The sequence below is a fragment of the Grammomys surdaster genome, unplaced genomic scaffold (genome assembly GCF_004785775.1).
Source record: "Grammomys surdaster isolate TR1022 unplaced genomic scaffold, NIH_TR_1.0 126121, whole genome shotgun sequence".
In the NCBI taxonomy this organism is placed as follows: domain Eukaryota; kingdom Metazoa; phylum Chordata; class Mammalia; order Rodentia; family Muridae; genus Grammomys; species Grammomys surdaster.
Genome location: NW_021620929.1, coordinates 5439904 through 5464385, shown reverse-complemented (window position 1 = coordinate 5464385; position 24482 = coordinate 5439904). Strand labels below are relative to the sequence as shown.

The 24482-nt window shown below is 46.1% G+C and overlaps 1 protein-coding gene across 5 annotated transcripts in view; it reads left to right on the top strand.

The window, feature by feature from the left end:
* The window catches only part of Tenm2 (teneurin transmembrane protein 2), a 939787-nt gene that overhangs the window by 894622 nt on the left and 20683 nt on the right, over positions 1-24482 (top strand). For all 5 annotated transcript variants that reach the window (XM_028756460.1, XM_028756459.1, XM_028756458.1 and 2 more), the window contains 4 exons: positions 2465-2619; positions 4133-5007; positions 10196-10371; positions 11928-12163. In XM_028756460.1, coding sequence (XP_028612293.1) covers positions 2465-2619; positions 4133-5007; positions 10196-10371; positions 11928-12163 — 1442 coding nt within the window. The remainder of the gene's footprint in view (positions 1-2464; positions 2620-4132; positions 5008-10195; positions 10372-11927; positions 12164-24482) is intronic.

Here is a 24482-nt window from a genome sequence, read left to right as displayed (position 1 = left end):
CTTCAGGGCTTTATTAAAGTAAAGGACTTATTTCTTAAAGTAAATTTTACCACACACATATACCATTTATAGAAACATGGTAGTCTGCACCTGGACTCTCTGACTGCTTCCAGTCACTGAGGACCAGAAGGCAGTGTTAGCTCCATCTGTCAGAGAGGCAGCTGTAGGGGCTAAAGAAACAGTAGAGCCCAGGGGCTTCCACCATACCAGACTTTGATGTTAGACTAGTGTATTCAAAGTCTGAGACACCACCTCTGTCGTGTTACGAATTCCCAAGAAAACTGTAGCAGTTAAGAATGGAGGGGAAGGTGCTCGGTGAGGTAATGCTTTTTCCTTTTAGCTGAAAGAATACAATCTACCTCCAGCTCAGTGGTTCCCAACCTTCCTAATGCTGTGACCCTGATGCTGTTCCTCCTGTTGTGGGGACCCGCCCCCCAACCGTAAAATTAAATTTTTGTTGCTACTTCACAACTGTAACTTTGCTACTGTTACAAATTATAATGTAAATATCTGTGTTTTCTGATGACCTTAGGTGACTCCTGTAAAAGGGTCATTCGAACCCCTCCACCCCAAACCCTGGAAAGGAGTCACAACCCACAAGTTGAGAACCTCTGCTCTAGAAAGATACATGCCCTTGTCTTCCTCCTTAGGTTAATCCAGTGATGGGAGGAATAATTCGCCCTTTAATGATATAGTGCACTTTCCTTTCCCAGAATTCCCAGCCCCTGGTGCAGTCACTACAAGCCGCCATGATGTTCCATTGAGTCTGCCTGCCTTTTTGAGCCCTGACTGGGAAAGAGGTTACTGCCTTATTCTTGTTTCCTGTCTTTTTCTTCCAGAAGCTGGCAGGGGCCTAAGTGGCTATTTGAAACTTCGGGCTTTCTCACTTTTTCTCTAAAGCTCCCCTCCCTGCCAAGGGCCTGCTCATCCACCCTGTGGCTGGCCTCCAGGCTGTCTCAATGTAAATAGCATGGCTTCCTCTAGTTCTCCTTCCTCCTCCTCCTCCAGGCAGCTGCTGAGATTTACAGTTTGCCTGCCTTGCGTATTTTTCTTTTAAACTCTAATTAAATTGTCCATGAGCTTCAGAGAGGAGAGAGGAGACAGAGACAGAGACAGAGAGAGACAGAGACAGAGAGAGAGACAGAGAGAGAGAGAGAGAGAGAGAGAGAGAGAGAGAGAGAGAGAGAGAGAGAGAGGAGAATATGAATTGGAGGAGGGCTGGATAGATGTCTCACTTAGTGAAGTGTTCAGGTCCCTAGCACTTACATCTTTATTCATTCATTCATTCATTCATTCCTTTCATTTTTTTAATGTAAGAAAGATCAGGTGCAATGTACATACCTGTAATACCCTACTCCAGAGAGGCAGAGATACATGCCCTTGTCTTCCTCCTTAGGTTAATCCAGTTGGTCTAGCTGATCTCCCGGCCAAGGGACTCTCCCTCAGGAAGCGCCACACTAAGGGGGATATCCCTGATTATATCAAATCGTCAGGTTCCAGGTTCAATCAAAGGCCCTATCTCAAAATAAATAAATAAATAAATGGAAGAGCACCCCAACATCAACTTCCAGCCTCCTCATGCATGTACACATATATGAACATCTACATGTATACACACACACTCTCACACACACACACACACACAAATTAAATAAATAATACAATAAAAGCATGGGTATTGTTTCCATGATTCCTGTCCTGAGGAGTTCTTGGGATCGATGAACATCTATTTGAAAGGAGTAAAGATGCCTGGGGTTAAGGAGTAATCGTATCAGGGGCTAATTCTTGTTAGCATTTTTAGCTACTGTGCAAGCAGCCTGCAGCATGGATTAAGGATGCCAAGCCTTGTATTTGGGCACTGAGATGAAAACGCAAAAGAAATAGAAGCTGCAGTCTGTGTCTTATCAGCCCTGCTGCGACAGGGAAACGCTAGGGCTCTGTGTCCCCTGGGGGCACTGAAGTGCTGATTGGAGTCAAGGCTTAATTGGGAATTCTTCCTGGAGGATACATTTTTGAATTGGGAGTTTGTGGCTGAAAGCATGGCTGTTTCTCAGCCTCGTCGTCACGATTAGTCGTGAAGGGTATCTGAGCAATACACTACCCATCATTTTTCAGAGCAATGAACTTTGGTAATAACTCATTTCCCAGAGAGCAGAGTCAGGGCTGTTTCTTCATTCACTTGTGACTCTGGTTCCTCTTCAGCTCAAGGTGATGTCACTGGCTGGAGGGAATAGAGCAAACACCCTGAGAACTGTGTACAGCACAGCACCGCACAGTGTCCTTGAGAAATGTTTGCCTTTAAAGGACTGAGAGCTAGTGTTCTGAGGATGCTTACCCATCCCAGTAAGGTCCCTGGTCCAGACACATCATGCCCAGAGTAGGGCATCCGCGATCTCCTCCACAAACCACCCTCCTGTCAAATAATAATAATAATAATATATATATCCTATGCTTTCTTCCCCAGGTATTGCAGTAGACAAGAATGGGCTCATGTACTTCGTTGATGCCACCATGATCCGCAAGGTTGACCAAAATGGAATCATCTCCACCCTGCTGGGCTCCAATGACCTCACAGCTGTCCGGCCACTGAGCTGTGATTCTAGCATGGACGTGGCCCAGGTAGGACTCTTTATTTATCATTGTTAATCAACCCCTAGATCAGCCTATGGTTCCCTCATGTTCCAATGTGAGTTGGGAACATGCACTCTGGAGGCATCTGGGGAAGAATCAAGGCATCAATATGAAAAGTGCAGGGTGGAAAAGAGACGGGAAGAGAAAGAGAAAGGCAAGAGAGGAGATAGAGAGATAGAGGAAGGAGGAGGGTGACAGAGAGGGAGGGAAAGAGAGGGAGGGAGGGAGGGAGGGAGGGAGGGAGGGAGAGAGAGAGAGAGAGAGAGAGAGAGAGAGAACAGAGAGGACAATTCTACTCTAAGAAGCAAAGCTGGCAGCACACTCCAGCAGTAGCAGATTACAGGGTAGGGGCTGCTGTGTAATTATCCCCCGTCTCCATCATTCTCAAAGATCTGAGACTGTATGGTTTGGTGTTACATGTCAATCAGAACTTCCCTGTTAATCTGGAATGATTGTATCTTTGCTATATAAACCTCCACTTTGTGTAGTAGTTACTGGAGCAAAGCCCTCCTCAATCAGCCTCCGAAGTGTGTGTTTCTTCGTCAGGTCTCTTACAGTGAGTGGCAGAGACCACGGGTTTCTCAAATGTGCAGTGTTCGTTTAAAGAGGCCAGCATGTATGTTCACTCGTCCATAAGAGTCTTTTTTCAACCTTTGGTCAAACTCATAAATTTTAACTCAAATTTCCCAACAAACTGACAACTTGCTACTGAGATATTATTATTATTTCAAATTCCACAGAGGAAGAATGTATTTGACTTGGCTTTGTTCATTTCATTTTCTTTTTTCTTTTTTCTTTTTTTTCAAACGCTCAAGTTGTAGTTTGTTAGCCAGCCCGTTCTTTGTCTGTTCTTTGACTAGGGCCACCTTCCAAGCCACATGGTTGCTTTTCTCCAATTTAGACAAATGTGTCCTCTCTAAATGAACACACCCTTCCCTGGCCCGTGGCTTGCAGAACTGACTATGGGCTGAAGTGCCTGAGTCTCTTATCCACGTATCTACCTGTACACCGCAGTGGGTGGCTGCAGCCCTGGTTAGTCATCTGAAGCTGAGAAACAGTGTCGTGGATAGAGCTGGCAGGATCGAGTCAGGACAGATGAAACTGAAGGAAGAGTTTGTCACATGCGCCTCTCTTCTCTCTCATTAACAGCCAGCTCAGGCAAACGGTTCAGTGATGAGCATTCCTAGTACAGTTTGCTGCTTAAAGGCTAAGTTGGTGCTGGAGAGATGCCTCAAGCAGGCGCTTGTTGCTCTTGAGGAAGACTTGGGTTCAAGTCCCAGCATCCATGTGGTGGGTTACAACCATCCCTAACTCCAGTTCCAGGGAATCCAATGGCCTTATCCTCTCTGATCAGGCACACATGAGGTTCCAACATGCATGCAGGGAAAGCATTAACACATATAAAATAAAATAAATATTTTTAAAAGCTAAGTCTTTTTCTCCTAGATGATAAAGTCAACATGTTAGAGGCTGTTCTTGAAATGCCATCTGTCGTGTACAGGTCCGTCTAGAATGGCCCACAGACCTCGCGGTCAACCCCATGGACAACTCCCTGTACGTTCTGGAGAACAATGTCATCCTGCGGATCACCGAGAACCACCAGGTGAGCATCATCGCGGGACGGCCTATGCACTGCCAGGTTCCCGGCATCGACTACTCGCTCAGCAAACTTGCCATCCACTCTGCCCTGGAGTCAGCCAGCGCCATCGCCATTTCTCACACTGGGGTGCTCTACATCACTGAGACGGACGAGAAGAAGATCAACCGCCTCCGCCAGGTCACCACCAACGGAGAGATCTGCCTCTTAGCGGGGGCAGCCTCGGACTGTGACTGCAAAAACGATGTCAACTGCATCTGCTACTCGGGAGATGACGCTTACGCCACGGACGCCATCCTGAACTCACCGTCCTCCTTAGCCGTGGCTCCGGATGGCACCATCTACATTGCCGACCTCGGGAATATCCGGATCAGGGCGGTCAGCAAAAATAAACCTGTTCTCAACGCATTCAACCAGTATGAGGCTGCATCTCCGGGGGAACAGGAATTGTACGTGTTCAACGCTGATGGTATCCATCAGTACACTGTGAGCCTGGTGACGGGGGAATACTTGTACAATTTCACATACAGCGCTGACAATGACGTCACCGAGTTGATTGACAACAACGGGAATTCCCTAAAGATCCGCCGGGACAGCAGTGGCATGCCCCGCCACCTGCTCATGCCGGATAATCAGATCATCACCCTTACCGTGGGCACTAATGGAGGCCTCAAAGCCGTGTCTACGCAGAACCTGGAGCTGGGCCTCATGACTTATGATGGGAACACTGGACTCCTGGCCACCAAGAGTGATGAAACCGGATGGACAACTTTTTACGAGTAAGTAGGCTTTTAACCAATCTCTGTAGAGCTCTCCCCTTGCTCTAGCCCGCATCCAGATGGACCATTCACATCGCCTTTAAAAATGCCTAGTCACGTCTTGCTAACTCTAATGACTTCTTATAGCTACAGGATATTCATGTCCCTTCTCCTGACTCCTAAATGATTTGCTCTATCGGGCCTCTGATATTGAGCCTCCCCCCCTGCCAGCGTTGGGAATTCCTGTTGTCTGCTTGCCGTTCAAACTTCAGGATATTGGACACGCACAGCACCTGGGAGATAAAGTGCTGATTAACCCCACTGATTATTCATGTTTGCCATGGGTGCGGAAATTAGAAACGAAGAGGGAGGGTCCCAGCGGGGCTTCTGTGACTTAACAATAGGTCCAGCAACACACTTGATTGCACAGACAGGTAGATAAACTCTGAATTTCCTCTTTAGCAGAAGCAGATCAATACAGATAAAGTGCTAGGTATATTAAAAGATGTGAAGGCTGGCCATATTTCCCCTAACAATTATCTCATACTTAATAGTTCTACCGTTTGCTTTGCCAAAAAGCTGTTTTCCCCAGCTCCTGAAGCGGCTTTGGTCAAGCAAACCTGCTGCTGCAGGTATTAACCTAAGAGCTGCTGGTTGGAGGAAGCTACTAAGTCCCCAATGACCTGCTGGAGACGGAATGGAATTTACCAGCCTCTGGGCTCTCTCCACAGCAGTGAGCAGTGGAAGTCCTGGCTTGCTTTCCGTGTTGCTGCCAGCTGAAAATTTAGTAAGTTAGGGAGGGGATACCACAGAGAGATGGAGGTGCGAGGGACAAGGAAAAAAGAAGACTTCATTGTTGATCACGCTTAAATCAACAATGTTCGCTTCCTGTTTGTACGCCAGTGGGTTTGGGAGAATGCACAGGAAGCTGTCGCCACCTGCTGGCGATTTTACTGCATTGCAGAATTCTTTGCCTAGTCCTGACTTCCTTCTCGGGGACTTCTGAGCAGCTTCTCATCCTTCAAGGTGCTGGTACTTGATCGTTCTTCACAAGTTCTTTTCCTCTGTGGGGACCATCTACATGTCACCTTTGGTTCTCAGCACAGTTGGGTTAAGGCTTTAATCCACAAACCTCCCAGATGCTTCTTGCTGGCAGTTTTATCAAATGACCCAAGGCATGTTAAATCCTTGAACGAGAAGCAAAGGCTGGGGTAAAGGAGGCCCTCCTGAATTAGGCCTAGGTTGGAGTCCAGCTCTGAAACTGAGGTGTAGGGGTCCCACAGAAATGAGCTCTTGATTGAAGGCAGCTTGCTGCCAAAGGTCTCCAGGTGAATGAAAACATACACGTGATTCTTGAGGTCTTTTTAAAGTGTTTGTTCATCAGTTGTAAAACTGATTCACATCTTCTATTTTAATTTGATACACTTGAGATTGTAATTCTCCATTGTGGAGGGATTCACACGGACAAGTTTTCCTTAGGTTTCAAAAAACAAAAAAACAAAAAAACAAAACACCACAAGCTGCACTTCCTGTCAGAGGTGTAAGGTCCAGGTGAACACCACACAGTAATTGCAGACGTCTAGAGAAGGAGATTAACAGAAATGAAGAAAACTACACAGATGATCTGTGGTCGGTGCTTCAGTGAGAGCTTCCCCTCAGTTCCAGAAAGTTCCGGGAAGCCCCAGCCTTGGAATTAAATTTTCTCTATTTGCAGGCTATTGAGTCTGTATAGCGTATCCTGGGCACAGTCCACATTAGAGGGAATATCAGATTGCACGACATTCCACAGGAGAAAGCCTGGCCTACCAGGAAGGCCCCAAGCCTCCGCATCAGGGTAGCAGTGGTATGGATGCCCGCTCCGACATGTACTTCCTGGTTGGCACTGGATACATTTCTCAACCTCCCTGAGCTTCTGTGTTCAGGTCTGTGAGATAGTAACATCAGCTGCACGGGAGTTGTGAGCATCCATTGATAGCTTTAGGTATCTTTAGAAATCAGCAAAGATTGGCATTCAGAAGCTCAACAAAAACTAGATGCTAACAAGACTGGAGGGAGACTCTGTCTCCGTCCCCTCCTGCATAAAGAAGGATGCGGGAATTGGACAGGGACTTAATTTCAACAGCAGAATTGAGGGGTGTGCTTTACACTTTCTGTCCTCTCGGTGCTTTGCTTTGTATTCCCACTTATGTGGATCCCCGTATCCTGAGGGTCAGTGTCTACCTTAGCAAACCGAGGTCCAGAGGGGTAGAAAATATAACATCCCAGGCCCGCCAGAAGAGAGGCACTGTGATGTGTGCCCTGCTGTTGTGACCAACTCTTCCTCCAAATCCAGCCAGTGGGAAAACAGCAGGTGTCACACAGTCTAGAGGCTGGCTTCCTGTGGAATGAAGTTTAGCAGTTATGTTATAGAAAGAACAGGCTCTGTGGTCTCCCAAGCAGAAATGGGTCACTCTGGAAACAGTTACATTTCTCTGTCTAAGAAGGTGGCTTTTGGAAAGCCAACCAAAATGGAGATGTAGGGACTGGGCTTTGGGGAATCCTGTGCTGCCATGTTTCCACCGTAGGGAAGAGCAGTCCTGGTTTAATCTTTGCCTTTTTATCTATTTATGAGGCATAAAATTTTGTCCATTTCACCCCAATCCAAATCCCCAGTGCTTTCACCATCTGCTTCCTCGTGAGAGGTGTTTGGTGGATGGCTGCTGACTATAAACAAGTCAAAAGCCCCGTGGCCACCAAGGTCCTACCAAGTCTGTTGAGTTAACACAGAGACCCCATTGCTGGTGATCACTGTTCTCGGTCCAGAGGATAGAGAGGTTTCTATACAGAGAGCCAAATCTGCACATCTGTCGTGGGGCAAACAAGCAGCTGCATCCCTCCCCCAAAGTCAGTCTGCAGGCCAGGGAGCATGCTTTCTCCACAAAGCCTATGAGCTACCCATCCCATCTCCTCCTCTTCCCCCAGAGTGGAAGCTCTATTTCCTCCTCTCAGAAGGGTGGACAGCAGCCTGCCCATCACAGGTGTCCTGGAACGATACAGTGCTGGCCTTCAAATCCTGCTCAGGTTCCAGAGAATAGACTCAACACCGTCCCTGCGTGGTGGATCTCTGCTAAGCACTGTGCAAGATACCGGAAGCCCAAACATTATCACTGCATCGCTTTCTTATTTTAAAATACTTTTATGCTTCTAAAATATGAAAGGAAGCTAACAATTACTAAACTATAGGGATATTCAAAGAAAACAAAAATTAGTCAAAATCCCACACAGAAAAACACCATTAATATTTATATGTCTATATTTTCAGAGATACTTGTCTACGCTTGAAAACACATGAGCTAGGGATGGAATGGTCTTTGTTTTTCCCTTCTCCGCTCAACTCTGTTTCTGTGTGTGCTGGTGTACACATACATGTGTGTCAACAAATAGGAACCCACGCTGTTCATTTTGACAGCTGCCTAGGTTTCTGTCTTATGTATAGGTAATTATTTAATAATCTTTAATAACTGATCCTCCAGTGTAGTTCTAGTTCATCATTAGTGTAAATAGAATCTTTGGACCCACATCTGAGAAACCACATTTTTAGTAGGAAAAAAGACAGAGGGGTCCCCTTTGACTGAGAAGGCCCAGGGGCCCTCCATGGCAACAGCATCAAGCCTTTGCAGGGAAGATGCTATCTGGATTTCCACTGCATACTGTCCTAGGCAAGGGATGGAACAGAGACAATAGATCCCCAGCTCACTAAGCTTCCTGTCACCCTCACTACCTTCATCCCACTGGCTATGCAGCTCAGCATCCACAGAGCTTGACGGTTTCCTCTTCTCCCTAAAGATAACAGTTGCCAGGTCATATCTCGACCGATCCAGTTCTCTGTCCCAAGGATCCCAGATCTCCCCATGTTTTATCAGTAATTTTCCCCATGGCTTCCCCCATGGGATCCTCCATGGAGAACCTCATTCCTTCCCACATGCTGGACCTGTCACTCAGAACCTGCCAACTGGGTTCCTTTCCCCAATCCAGAAGGAGACCCTCCTTCAGCTAGAGGTCCAGACGTGTATCCTTTCTCGCTCTCTAAGCAAAAGCTTCACTGCTCCATCCTCCTGCCCGTCTGTCTCTCCTGATTGTAAGGGCCCCTGTGCAGGATTGCTCAGAGGCTTCCAAATACAGACTACAGGAAGAGCCGTTTTCCTCCCCTAATGTCTAAAAAGTCTAAGAACAGCGGCCTTCTAGTGAGGGCAAATACTCTCTACCTGGAAGTGGCAAAACCAAATCCAGCTGCTTAGAAAGGGGCAAAGACAACATAGATCCGTAAAGAACTCTTTTCGGGGAGTTATGCAGGCAGCAAGTGTGATCATGGCACGGTCAGACATGAGGACAACTGAGATCCAGGAGTCTCCCAGCAGACGAGAGTATCTGAGCTTGATTGATCTGAGATGACTATGTAACTGAGTTTTTAGTGCTGTAGCCATTTGTCCCAGGCTGACTTGTGAGAGATCTACAAGGTGAGGAGTGGAACGAGGTGGGACCCCTGCAAAAGACTAAGGCTTGGACAAGCTCAAATGCCTGAAGCAAACAGTGTGGTTTAGGATCTGGAGAAATGACTCTGTGACTATGAAAGCCGGCTGCTCTTCTGGAGGACTCAAGTCCAGTTCCCAGCATCCACACTGGGCAGCACACAACTTCCTGAAACTATAGTTCTAGAGGATCTTATGTTCTCTTCTGTCTTTCATGGGTATGCATGTACATATGCACATACACGCGCGCACACATACACACAAGCACACACACGCACACATGTGCACTGAAAAACAAATAAGAGTGTGGTTTGCTGGGCAGAGGTGAGGCACAATACAGTGGATAGTTGACAGTATCGGCTTGGTAGCTCCACAAACACAAAAAGGATGCTTACAAGTAGCCATTCCTACCAGCTCAGGAAGTAGTGTTAAGCATGTCCTGCTTGATGCTAAGGGACAGGTTTCCACTGAGCTGAAATCAGTGATATCAACAGGCACAAGAAAGAGGCAGCATTGCTCCTCCGGGCAGGAGGAAGTCTGGGAACAGCAAGACATCAGTGTAGAACACCATCCATGACACCCCACACACTTCTGGTGTCTCTTTCTCTGCCCCTATGGGTCTGGCCTTCCTGTGCATCTAAATGCCAAGGAAACTTCTATCTCCACAGACTGTGCTTCCAACTAGTGTTTCTCTCCTCCAGCTATGACCATGAGGGCCGTCTGACCAATGTGACACGCCCCACGGGGGTGGTGACCAGTCTGCACCGGGAAATGGAGAAATCCATCACCATTGACATTGAGAACTCCAACCGTGATGATGACGTCACTGTGATCACCAACCTCTCTTCAGTGGAGGCCTCCTATACAGTGGTACAAGGTAGGGCCCCGGGCCACCTCTGCTCCAAGCCCATTCACAGCCCCAAAGCCAGCAATCCCTCACCTGAGAGAACTTCTAAATATTCCTCAGCTTTCTGTCTTACTCAGATGTCTACAGTAAACCCACTCTACCGGAAAAGTCTCAGAGGGGGAAAAATAAAATAAAAATAAATCTCTCAGATACAGGAACATGTCATACCCTCTCACCAAAGATTTAGTTACCAGGAGAAATCTACCTATATAAAAATATCTGAGTTTATTCCTCAACTACTTTTTTCCAATTTCTTACCTTCTATTTTTCCCTTCACCCTCTAAAAATCCAACCTGTGTCATTATTGTCTTAAGTGTTGTTTATTCTCCGGGGCTACAACTGGATTTTGGTTTCATCATTCCATTCTGATTCTTTACCACAAACATGTTTTTATTGCGTTGGCTAGCCTGGGATTCAAGCTCTTGAGCAATCTCTTGCCAGGACCCAGATCCCCAAGGTCTCTGACCACCCATTGTTTTTGTTGTATTGCAGTCCAGGGCAAGCACAGAGGCTGGCAAGAAGCAGCATTTTGCAGATTAATTTTTTCCTTTAATTAAGATATAATGTCGGTGGGCTAGCCAGTTGTCAAAGGATAAAAGTGTCGTCTCGGCAGATAAATGATGACATTTCTAGACTATTATCCCTCGGCAAAGCCCATTTCAATGGCTCTATTTCTGCTCTGCCAGATGATTAATGAAGTAGATTCTGTCCTTCTGTATGATGGCCAGAGTCACTGAGTGACAGGTACACTCTTGCTCACTCCCCCAAAGCTGGCATCTCTGAAGCAAGCCCAGCCTGGCTCCTTCACCCAGATGATGTGCAAACAGTGTGCCTATAAAAGTGGGCTCCTGTGTGTGATTCTTTGATACAGGGAAAGGTCAGATGTCTGATTGACTGGTGTAGGTTCTATCCGGGAAGATAAACACACATTATCAGCACCTACTGCCTCCATCTACCACACACTGTGTGTTTCCCACGTTCTTTGGTAATATAGAGATCCAGGCAGCCGCAAAGAGAAGGAAACGTCGCTTTTTCTCTTCACTGAGCTGCTGAACACTGGACTTGCTTTGCAGAGCATCTGACCTGCGGTTAGACCATCAACCTTGGGTTAGATGATAGGCCAAAGGGGAGGAAAAAGTGAAGTAGTGTGCCTTTCATTTATTTTTTTTTCATATAAGCTAAAATATATATGTTAAAGTTCAGGGATTTGATTGACACAAATTGTGTAGGCAATAGACATCTTTAAATGTTTAAATGTGCTATTAATAGTCTTCAGTGAGTAAAAGAAAAATATCACGGCACAATTATTTCTGGAGTGCCACATATTAATAATGTTTTCCTTCCCATGGATCAGTTGCATCTTCTCTATTCACCTCCCCATTGTGTGTGTGCTAATTGAAGGCAGCCTCAGACTGACAGCCGCAAAGTACCATGGAAACCTGCAAAAATAGGGGTTCTATTCTCTCCTGACTAATCGAGTGGGTAATTTCTCTCCCCACCCCCACCCCCCACTCCCATTCTTCCAGATCAAGTGCGAAACAGCTACCAGCTCTGCAATAATGGAACCCTGCGGGTGATGTACGCCAACGGCATGGGTGTCAGCTTCCACAGCGAGCCCCACGTCCTCGCAGGCACCATCACCCCCACCATTGGGCGCTGTAACATCTCACTGCCCATGGAAAATGGCCTGAACTCCATCGAGTGGCGCCTGAGGAAGGAACAGATCAAAGGCAAAGTCACCATCTTTGGGAGGAAGCTTCGGGTAAGTGGGTCCACTCTTGACACAGACAAACTGGGAGGGGGCGGGCCCCTTCCTCACACGGCAGATGGAACGTTAGGCCTCCAGAACACTTTTCCGCTTTCAGAAGATGAAAGATGTATTCCTCTGGGTTTAAGGGAAAATTCCTCTATTTCCTGAGATGGATGGACTGCAGTCCCTGGGATAGATTCACTGGATGCCTCAGGTGGAGAAGGTATTGGTCTTCTTTGTGCCATCTCCTCCCCCCTGCCAAATTTACTATCTGGACAATACAAGGCTGGTCTCCCACCATGTGCTTGGTAATTTGCTAGATACTGGAAGAACAAAAGTATAAAGTGTGCTCTTCACAGCCAAGAAGTGATGTTCTTCTGAAAAATGGCAGACACAGGATGATCACTGGGTGAAGACAGGTCCCTTGGGAATAGTATGTGGTCACAAACATATAAATATGAATAAATAAATGGACAGAAGGAAGTCTTGACCGGCCCTAACTTACATCGTGGAAAAGTTAACAAAGACACACTTACTGAGGACATCTATGCAAAGGCTAACTGAGACATGCCTATTAAGGATGTCCATGCTATGAACACTAAGTCAAATACTGTATTTGTATTACTATAATCTTTCCAATAGCCTTTTGAGATCAATGCTATCACTCCCAGTTCTCAAATAGGAAAGAGAGATTCAAGGAAACTAATTAAATGTCAGGAAACCATAGCTAAAACTCAAGGCGAATCCAGGATTTGACCCCAGGTCCATCTTTCTAGCTTGTTCTCTGGCCCAGATCCTTAGCCACAGTCCCACACATCTCCCTATTTAGATGATCAGAGCACTGTGGATCCTGCTCCTGTCAGGTCTTGTCACACAGAGGGACCTACTTACGGTGACAACCCTTCTCCCCAGGTAAGGAGATGAGTTCTAGAAACCTCAGTCTTCGTCATCCCCAACGCATGTTTACTGAGCACTTAGAGGCAGGCCCTGTGCTGGACACTTAAGGTAGATGTCACACAAGCAGAGCTCTGACACTTTCACCCAAGGGCAAGGGGCATGAAAGAGGAGACAGCCAAGAAGCTGACTAATAAAGACCGAAGATAATTGCAGGTCAAGAGAGGCCCTAGGAAGACAGCCATCCACCGGGCGAGGCAAAGTCAAAACAATGCTTTAGAATCCCTGGAAGCAGAAGACTGAGTACCTGCCAAACTTAGGTCATAACTTCTGAAAGGCAGCCAGCCAGGTGACCTCCCAGCAGAGCCAGGCCACGCCGTATTAAGATTCTGCCTTTGTCTGGCTAGGGTTTAATTCTTCACATTAGGTTATCAGCAGACTCCCATGTATTTTCCTCCTCTGCTGATATCTGCAAAGTTGCAAGCTGCAGTATCTTCCTAAAGACAAAAATGGAATGAGATTAGTGGCTAAATCCTTAATGACTGGATTCAGGGCTGTGTAATTGATTTTTGATATGCTACACCGTAGAAGTTGATTATAAGTAGTAATCGTGCCTTTTCCTTGATAAATTAGTTATGCATTTTGACTAAGTTTTCAAAATAAAGATAAATGTGGCCCTAAAATAAAATGGCAATAATCCCAACTCTGAATATTAAAATTCTTAATAATGGTACTTGTGGTAATTAACAGAAGTTAGGCACGCAAGTCTTATAACTGAGTTTCTGCCAGGGTTAGACTTGCTGGCATCGTGTTTATGCAAATCAAAACACAGTTTTATCTATCAACACCTCAACATTTAATTGTCTGGTGTTCGTTCCTGTAACAATAATCACATATCCATTTAGCTCCCTTAAATGAAAATCACTATGAGATTATAACAGGTTGAGTGGACTGAAAATGTAATTTGAAAATGAGGGAGAAAGCCTGGAATTTATTTGCATCTCATTTATTTTAATTCAGTTCATAAACTGTTTAGTGAATGAAATAAAAGAAACTCCTGGAAACTGTGGAGGAGCCGTTGGAGAAAAGGTGTGGGGGAGGAGCTGAGTGCAGTGTAGATTCGGGAACCTTGGCGTGCCCTCCCCCCAACCCGCTGTGCTTTGTGAGTTCCCTATAGGAACGTTGTAGCCTCTAAACTAGCCGCATCTGTCGGTCCCCACAGCAACCAGGCTGTCTCAGAGCAAGGAAATCTGGACTTCTCTCCCTATGGCCAGCCTCTTTTTACCCCTTCTCTGTCTCCCATGAGGCCAAGCGTCTTGCATCCATTTAGAGAAGAGTTTAGTGAGTGCCCAGTCTTTGTCTAGCACTGTGGAATTGAGTAAGCTAGAGTACAGGAAAGCAGAGTCCTTCTACCAAGGGAGCTTGGGATCTGTCAAAGAGGGTGTTGTAAATGGTACAGTATTATTAAACTGGTACCACCGAGAAAGGGGCACATACGGTAGCAACCAGGAGCAGGTAATCCATGGCCCAGATAACAAATAGGCCCTGAAGTTTCAAAAGCTTCACCCATCACAGTCCAAATGAGCCACACAACAATTCTTAATGATGACTAGACCCAGTTGTTCTACATTGGGGTCCCACTACATCAAGCACACACGGTCCCTGAGGCTTTCATAGAAGAGGAAGAGTTTCAACACTTCAAGGAAGTTTGGCGAGTTAGCATGAATGTAATGTGCACTCCTTCCCTGCGCCCAGGATAAGACAGTTGGGTTATTCCCAGGAAGCTTGAAAAATGACTTTTCCGATTGCCATGGAGAAACTGAAAGATTTGGGGAACCCAAGTCAGGGCACAAGGTTAGCAAGAGGCCAGGGAGGGCTTTGCGGAAGTCAGAGTCGGAATTAGCCAGGCGAGATATGGGAAAGAAATTTCTAGACAGAGAAAAATGCCCTCAAGAAAGCCAGGATACTGGATAGGGGTATCCAGTTCAGAAAACCTCCAAAACTCATGAGGCCTGAGAGAAAGTACCCAGGGCCACAAAGAAGGGAATATTATACTAGGCCGGTATTTATCCTGAGAGCCATGGAGAGTTGTCCCAGGGCTTAATTAGTAGAGTGATGTGTGGGGATTTGTGGATTAGAAAGATCTCTCCTACTTCCCGGGGTGCAGAGGAAGACAGACGAGGAGGAGACCAGACAGGAGGAGAGGGATGCCTCAGAGTTGTTAGAGTAATGCAAACTAGAAACTGGTCTCCAGCAGGGGAAAAAGAGAGAGAAGCAGGAGAGGCCTGAGAGAGTTGCAACACACATGATTAATAGGCTTTGGCAGCACGCCTGGTGCCGTGCAGTGCTGACTTCCAAGAGGCCTTGCACGTAGACCAGGAAGGCTGCGCCAGACTCTGAGCTAGCTAATGGAGAGAGGCCAGACACTGAAAGCCAAAATAGGTGTGAGAGACAGCGTGACCCCAGCCTTCTAGGATAAAGAGACCAGGCAGGAACACGAAGATGTAGCTGGTCCCAGCAGGAAAGAGGTTGTTCCCCCAGGATAAGGACAGCATGTGGAGGGAGTCTCAGGAACTAGGGTAGCGCCTGGCAATTGTCACACACTAAACTAGATGGCCTGGCCTCTCCTTAGCACCAGCCAGTTTTTACAAGTCTGACCACTTGGGATTGTGAAGTCCAATATTGAGATGTGTCCAAACTTCCCAGCAAAGAACTTTCCTATAATAGAACAGTCAGCGAAGTCCTAACCCATCTTGGTGACCTGTCTTGTCACAGTCCTCTGATCAGAAATATGTTTTAGCCAATGAAAGCACCACGCATTCTTCCTTTTATGTTGGGAACGTGTAAGATGGCAGTGCTGTAGACAGAATCGGAAGGATTAGTTTCATGTTCCGTGTCCAATGTCGAGAAAGGCAGACTTATCTCTTTCTTGAAAGAGTTCCCCCGGTTGCTTTCCTCCACTCCTCTCACTATTCCATCTGGCATTTCAAAAACAACTGCTCCATCCACTGTATTTCTCAGCTCCACGAACGCAGGGACCATGCCACATCCCATACTAGTGACAAGTGTCATGTGGGAAGATGTGATAAACATGTTCTCTTTAGACCCCACCTTGAAGATGTTTACCAAGTAAATTCTCCCCTACCCCTGAGAAGGTAAAAGTTCAAAGCACACGCCCCCATATCTGGCCAGAATCTCTCTGCAAATCATAATCAAGATAGCATGGCAAAAACAGACATGCATTGTCTCACACAGTGGGCCACCACAAGGGAGGAGATGGCCCTAGAGACTCCAACATGTCACCTGGTTAACATTGCTCTCCTCTCTCGTAGCCCCCTTCCTCCCCCCAACAGTATTCACTTTGGCAGTTGACCTAATTTTCTTGTACAATAGGCTGGTACTCTCTTTACACTGGGGGGGTGGGGGTGGGGGGTCAAGAAGATTTGGCCAAAATCTCACATCATCTCAGTTTAGTAAGACCAGAGGACAGAGTCTCTGCATTAAAACATACAATTAAAAAAGGTCCCACAGAGGAACTGTGATTGTCTGGCATGGGTGTGGTTCACTTCCCTGTTCTAGGCACTGGTTAGGGAGATGGAGACCTGTGATTGGTCAGTTTCTGGTCACTCGTCCAAACCTAACCCTCATAAGGGAGCCATGTAGCCTAGGGAGAGAAAAAAACAGCAAATATATTCTGTGTCTTCCCTCCAAAACCTGGTCACAAGGCAAACTAGAAGAAGCCTAGCTCCCACACCCAGTAAGAATTTCTCCTCAGCTTCTGGGAGAAGAAGCAACTGGAAATGAACCCTCGCACTATGATTTAAAACCCGTTCTCTTTCCTAACATGGATTTGTGCCTGACTCTCTCTAAAAACGAGGGCCTATGACACTAGGGTATTTCTTCTTGATTGTGATTTACATAGGGATTGCAAATGCAAGCAACAGCTACACAGGTAGGTATCAGAACAAAAGAAAAATCGCTTCCAAGATAATCTTCCATCCAACACTGGTATCAGTGTTAGCAGCATTCCAATGTGAAGTGGAAAGTTAGTGATTTTGTTTTGGCTGCTGTATAATTAGTATGATACCACAGTGGTGGTACAGATACACACTGGTAGGCATTGCTTTTATTTATGTAGTAAATCATAATATCTCGGGACAAGGTTGGGGGTAGGCATGTATGTGTACGTATGATCATACCATCCTGAACTCAGTTCTGAGGAGGGCCCAGCCAGGCAAGTTTGTTAGTACACTATCATCTCGAAAGCATGGATTAGATCCTTCATGCCCTGATGCGTGCATTCTTCACCTGTCTAGGGTTTTCTCTTTCCAATGCCTACTGTCGTCTTGACCCAGTTACTTGGCGTGTACTTGTGACCAAAACAGACAAGAGCCTACGTGACCTTGAGAACATGGCTAATGTATCCAGAACTGCTTGCAGCACCTTGAGTTTGAATATTAGTTTAAATTATACATAATTAGAAGGGCAAGCCTCTGGGCTCACATTAAACCATGAATTCCCTAAGCAAAGAATACTTCACTTTTGGACAATGTATTGTATTATAAAGTCTTTTGTTGTTGTTGCTGATGCTGATGCTGCTGTTGTTGTTGTTGTTGTTGTTGTTGTGTTAAAGATTTGTTGTCAACTATGTGTATATGAGGAACAGTGTGTGTGAGTACCCTAATTGTCATAAAGAGGGCATTTGGATTTCCTGAAGCTTGAGTTACAGGCAGTTGTGAGCAGTATGCTGGGAATTCGACCCAGGTCCTTAACACATGCTCTTAACCACTGAGCCTTCTCTCCAGCCCTCTTGTTGGTGGGTTATGATTGTGATTGTTTTCCAGAGCATCAAGTTTATTTGTAGAAAAGGAGAAGAGAGTTTATAGGGTACCCATCCTCAGTCTCAGACTTCAGCTACTTCCATCCTCAAGCAGTTACTTCTTCTCTTCGCCTCCCTCCCTTCTTTTATGGGTAAGGGAACCAGGCTGAGTTAGCTGAGGGGCATCAGGACCTAGCAAAATAGACATGCAGGGCAGGAAGCAGACAAAGGAGAATGGGGTGGGTACAGAAAAATAGATTTGGGGTGCCCAGGGTAGGAAGGGACAGCTAGCATTGTATACATTCTGAGCCGAGATTGGTAGCTGTGGCATGACCCTGTATTCATGAGTGTGTGGTTCCAGTAAGTGTCAGGGTGGGGCATTTTTTTTCTGTTGCTTTTTAAGACAGGATCTTACTATGTAGCCCAGGCTGGCTCCAAATTTCCAATCCTACTGTCTCAACCTCCCAAGCTCTAGGATCACAAGCATTTATACAAAAACAAGAATTCATTATTTAGGATGGTATGGGGAGACGCATCTCACACACACACAGACACACACACACACACACCTTAAGTGTTACCAGAGCTGCACAAGCAATGATAAAGTAAATGTCATACAAAAGACTGTGGCAATGCTCTGAAGTAAAGCCTAGGTTAAGAGTGGGGACCATGCAAAATAAGCCAAGGCTACTCTGTGGAAGATGGCATTTGAATTGAAAACCAGCTGAAGAATCAGGGGGCATTTTCTGGCCCTGGAGTGGAAAGAAAAGCCTTCCATGCTAAGACGCCTCCTGCATGTTCAAAGGCCCTGAACAGCAGACTAGCTGGGGGAAGCTAGAGCAGCCAGAGTATCCTTAGCTATGGTAAGGGTCTTTGAGACACTGCCAGCCTCCACAGGTGTAACCTGTGGTGACACAGAGGACTGCTGAGGACAGCCATCCTACCAGAGTCTCTTGTCCTTCTTCTGTCCCTACACAGTCTCTGGGAATTTGTCTGTCAACCCCTGTGCTGGCTCCAGGTCACAACCCCAAGCTGCACCTGCTCACTGATATCCACTCTCTTCACTGCCCCATTCTCATTCAGAGCTCATCTGCCTCTGTCCTCATCTCCACGGGAAATTGTCTGGCTCTGTCTCAGTGTCTGTCACAGTAGCAAGCACACAGTAGTTACTCAGTAAATCTGGATGGATGGATGGATGGATGGATGGATGGATGGATGGATGGATAGATGGATGGATGGATGGATTGGTATTTGGAGTTGATGTCATGAAAGGTCACTCCATTCTATCTCTGCCTTAGTTCTAAGTTGGAAGAACCTTCCAGAATAACTCATCACTGTTCTTTGGAGCCACCTTCAGATGTTTGATGCTCACCAATGACTTAAGTCACATTCTCTGGTCTTGATATTAGTGCTTTAGATGGTCAGACTTGACAAAACTCATACCCTCATCCCCTTCCAACCTCCATAATCATACATGGTCCCAGGGACATGGAACTCTAAGGTAAAGAACCTACTCACTGGGACCTTGCTGGCTATCACAAATGGGAAACTGAGACAGGGTCAATGAAGATGTGCCTTTAGGATGACACAGGTAATCAGTGTCAAACTACGACTCAAGATTTGGATTTTCCCCTCCCCACCTCCCCCATCACCACCCAAAAGAGCTAGTCATCCAAAAATAATGTTTGCTCGGGGAATCCATTATTTAATATGTTTACAGAGGCTCTCCCCTCTAATGATGCATTATTTAAGCTAATATTAAATTTATACCAACTTGTTTTGTCTGCACAAACGCTGATCCCTGCGTGGTATTGGGTCTTATTCTGTGGCATCTGGGGATGGGTGCTTTAAGTCCCTGAGGACTGACCCAGAAAAGGAATGAAATGTCATCTAGTCAGGCTTTTCCTGTGGGTAAGTGAATAGCTAAACTCAGGGGCAAACCTGTCTGCTTTTAATCACTGCAAACTCTCACAACCTCCCTCGTTCATCTCCTTGGGTTTCCCATCCTGGGAGCCGAGTGAGCAAAGGATTCTTCTGTGTGTCTAGCTGAAATCTGTCCTGCTGTGTTACAGTTCCATTTCCTGGGAGGGAGCTAGCACAGTGTAATTTCCTCCTCTGTGTTTCTCAGATCCCACATTCCTGTTGCCCCCAGAGCTGAGTTAGAGTCACCCATGATGAGCCCAGCAGGGCCATTTTGACGACAGTGTTTCCTTTTCTCAGGGTTTTTTATGAGCCTTTCTGTGACAGGCATGCGCTTGGTTAGATCAAAACACGCTGGGGGGAAATCCCAGAGGGGAAACTATTTCCCCAAATCTGCCCTCTGCAAAAATAAAAACCATGCTAAATAGCTGAGTTTTATTAACTGGGGAAGCTAGGCTGAGGAAAACGCCCGATAATTAAAAATAATGGCTTCCTTACAAACACAAAATTGTATTAATTTAAAAATTGGTTTCTCTATCGCTGAATGCCTGCCGAGCCGGCTGAGGAGGGAATTGTGCTGATCCTGGCAGTGAAAATAATTCAAAATAACTTTTATGTTCTCCAGGAAGCCTCAAGGTTAATTTAAATATTGCGAGTCGGGTAATTTAATTTGGAATAAGAGAACAGTGTGGCTAAATTAAAGCCCCTGCATGCTCTAAACTGGGGGGCAGGCACCCACAGAAAGTCGAGCATGCCTGGTGGTCCCTCCACTGTCTCACACCCCAACCCCAGCACCCTCCGTATAGACGATGACCTTAGAATTAAATATTTTTTGATTAGATTACACAACCGGCCTGAACTCTTTGGTGGGGCTTTCAGTGAATTTATTACATTTAATTATGAGAAGGGTTGGGCTTCTAATAGAAATTTCACATTGGCGAAGTTAACAGTAACCAGTGGTTTTCAAAATGCCTTCCCTGGGTAGCAGTGTGCTAGGGAGATATTCTCCTGAGCATTTTCTCTGATGATAACTGACTTGTAACAAGGTTCCCAAGAATTCAGACAGCATCCAAATCTAACCAATTTGGATGTTTTAACAAAGAGAAAGCCCCTCTCTCACTGTAGCTCCCAGACCCTCTTCCCAGCCATGCAGTCTGTTCACAGGAAAATCCCCCTTAACCTGTTGAGTTTCCTTTCACATCCCAGACGTCCCCCACCTCAGTTCTTGTTTCTATCCCTGGGTTCACTGTCTGCTCCACACTCTGGCTCACACATCTTGTCCTCTCCTCTTGGGGATGATTCCATGGAAACGGCCAGGACCTGGGACATCTGGGAGACCTGAGTTTAATCCTCTTGTGTAGCTGTGGACATGACCCTCTGAGCTCAGTTATCACTATGTTTCTAGGGACTGGAGTGATGGCTTATTTGGCAAAGTACTTGCCAGTCAGGTATGAACACCTGAGTTTGGTAACCGGCACCCACTTAAAAGCTGGGTGCACACCTCTAATCCTGGTGTTTGGAAGGGGGAGACAGTATCCTGGGCTTGCTCTCCAGCAAGCCCAGACAAATTGGTGAGACTCTAAGAGAGCCCATCTCACACAATATTGACATCTGGCCTCCATACATGTGTTCCTATACACACACACACACACACACACACACACACGGGGGGGGGAGTAAGGGAGGGAAGGAGATTGTATTAAAAATGTGAAGATTAAAATGATATGAATTATAAAAAATACTAACACAGTAACTATTAAAGTATTAGGAGATTGTACATTATTTTCAAAAACTAGTGGTAGACATTAGAAGTAACACAGGCTTGGGGCTAGAAAGATGGTTCAGTGATTAAGAGCACTGGCTGCTCTTCCAGAAGACCTGGACCCAACTCCCAGCACCCAAATGGCTGCTCATAACTCCCATCCCAGGAAATGTAGTACCCTCTTCTGGCCTTCACAAGCACTGCACACAAATAGAACACAGATAAGCATGCAAACAAAGCATCCATACATAGCCAGGTATTGGCAGCACGTGCCTTTAACCCCAGCACTTAGGAGGCAGAGACAGTTAGATCTCTGAGTTCAAAGCCAGCCTGGTTTGTAGAGTGAGTTCCAGAACAGCCAGAGCTACACAGAGAAAGCCTGTCTTGAAAAAAACAAACAAACAAACAAACAAACAAACAAACTCTAGCACTAGGGCTGGAGAGATGGCTCAGCAATTAAGAGCAATGGCTGCTTTTTTTTTTTTTTTTTCAGAGAATCTGGGTTCAGTTCCCAGCACTCACATAGAAGCTCACAGCTGTCTGTGACTCCAGTTCCAGGGGATCTGACACCCTCACACAGACATTCATGCAGGCAAAACACCTATGCATATAAAATAAAAATAAATAAGTTTTTAAAACATACATATAAAATAAGTTGAAATAAAAACCTAAAAGAAGTAACAGAACCTGATGTAAGACACGGGATTATCTTGTCTTATGATAAGGTCTGTAAGTATCCCGTTCGTGTATGTGTGGGTGACTGTTGAAGATGGCTGGGTCAGCAAGCAAGGCTCTAGGCTGTTTCTTCTGTTTGAGCCATCATCTTAGAGGTTCCATCCTCAAATATCATCTCATGGCTCATACTTATGATGCCAATGCCTGGGAGTCTGAGGCAGAAGGATTGCTACAAGTCTGAGGCCAGCATGAGCTATAGAAGTGAATCCCAGGCCAGCCTGGGCTACAGTAGGAAACTCTGTCTAAAAAACAAAAACAAACAAACAAACAAAAAAACTGCTCACCTCACACTCATAAGGTGAATGCTTGGGTACCAGCCATGCACCATCTTTTACTTAGGATGAAGCAGAGTGTGGGAGGAGCAAAAGCTGCCAGTTTGCGGCTTTCTTTCGAGGAAGCTCTCCAAAAATAAAGCCAGTAACTACCACTTATTCTCTGTAGGTTCCCCCTGTCCCCAAAGGAAGCTAGAAAACCAAGGTCTTTACCTGTGCACAAAGCTTTCCCCCAGAATACAGGTCACTGAAACACTAACATTAGTCTCCATATCCCCACAAGTCGCAGAAGAGAATCCTCCAGGGCTGAGACAATGCTTCACGGGCCCCTCAGCCTTTCACACATCACCAGACGCTTGGTGGAAGTCGGCACAGAGAACTGTGGAGCTGGTCAGATGACAAAGTAGCCCATTAGATAAAACAAACTTGAGACCAACACTATTGCTTCACTACTATGTGCATGTGTGCGTGTGTGTGGTGTATCCATGTGTTCATCGGTGCCCAGGCGTGGAGATCACACAAGGACATCCTGCTCCGTCATTCTCTGCCTTATTTTCCTGAGACAAGAGTTTGTCACTGAAGCTGGAACTTCGATGGCGTCCAGCAAGCCCTGGTCGTCTTCTTGTCTTCACCTGCACAGCACTGAGCTAACAGACGCACATGGTCACACTGAGCTTTTAACACAGATGCGGGGCATCTGACCTCAGGTCCTCATGCCTGCACAGCAAGCCCTCTTACCTACTGAGCCATCTCAGAGTGACACTGAATACGTTATGTGCTTCCTGGGCTTCCTCTTGTGACGGTTTTGTGAGCACTAACTGAGCAATGGCTGAGCAGCCCCTGACCTGACCCCTGTCTGTGTGGAGCTCAGCATAGGTGCATCTTGTCAGCATTACTGTAGTCATCACCACTGTCTTCTCTAAGCGCAGCCACCATTAGGAGGGTCAGGTGAGGCAGCCGCAGACAGCTACCAACCCTTGGACTGCATGTTTATGTCTCCCCCCCGCCCCCACCCCACGCTCTAGGCAGCCATCCCAGGGACTTGTGGAGCTGCAGTAAATTATGTTGTAAGAGTCTGGGCTGCGCCAGCTTCATTTCCTTCCCTTGCAGCTATGCACTCAGGGCATCTGGGGTCCCAGGAGTCCCTCTCCTTTGCCCCTAACCAGAGCGTAGTCTCCCGGCTCTGCCTTTTGAGACAGACTTATTCCTCTTGATCAGATCAACTTCTAAATAAATATTAAATCACGTCTGGACGTGTTCCCCTGTTCCTTTCAAATCTGAGTAAATCACTTTTTTCCCTTTGTTGGAATTCACAGCCCTGCAGAGGTCTCCTCAGCAGTGTCTGGGATCCCTCACAATGGCAAGATTTTCCTCTAGATAGTTAAAATAAAAGACTTCCTATTGGAATTGTAGAGTTATAATTTTTATATTTATATTCCCTGGTCATTGTAAACTGGGGGTTGTGGAGCCCTCTGTACCCCGTTTTAGCTACCTTCACAGAAATCACAACACTTGCTCTTAAAAATTATTAGATTTGGTGACTGAAGAGAGCCCCCCTCAAAAAAAAAAGAATTATATTACAGAAAAAATATAAATTGTCTTACTCCAAGGGCAGACAGGTAAGGCACTCAAAAGCCTTGAGCCAGGGCTAGGATATACAACTAATTATACTGCACAGTTTCACCATGCACACTTTCCACATTGAGACGGCAGCCTTTGTAATTGTGCGGCACAGGCTACCTAACTACTCAGAGTGGCCACATCTGACCAAAAGCAGCCTCCTTTCTGACCCAGTGAGCCATACAAGCTTGCCACTTTCTATGTGTGTACAGAAACGCTGACGCTTAATAGGCAAATGGAATATTGTGTTTCTTCCTCCTCTGTAAACTTGCTCCTCGATCACCCCAGCTGGATCCTCTCCGCCCTCAC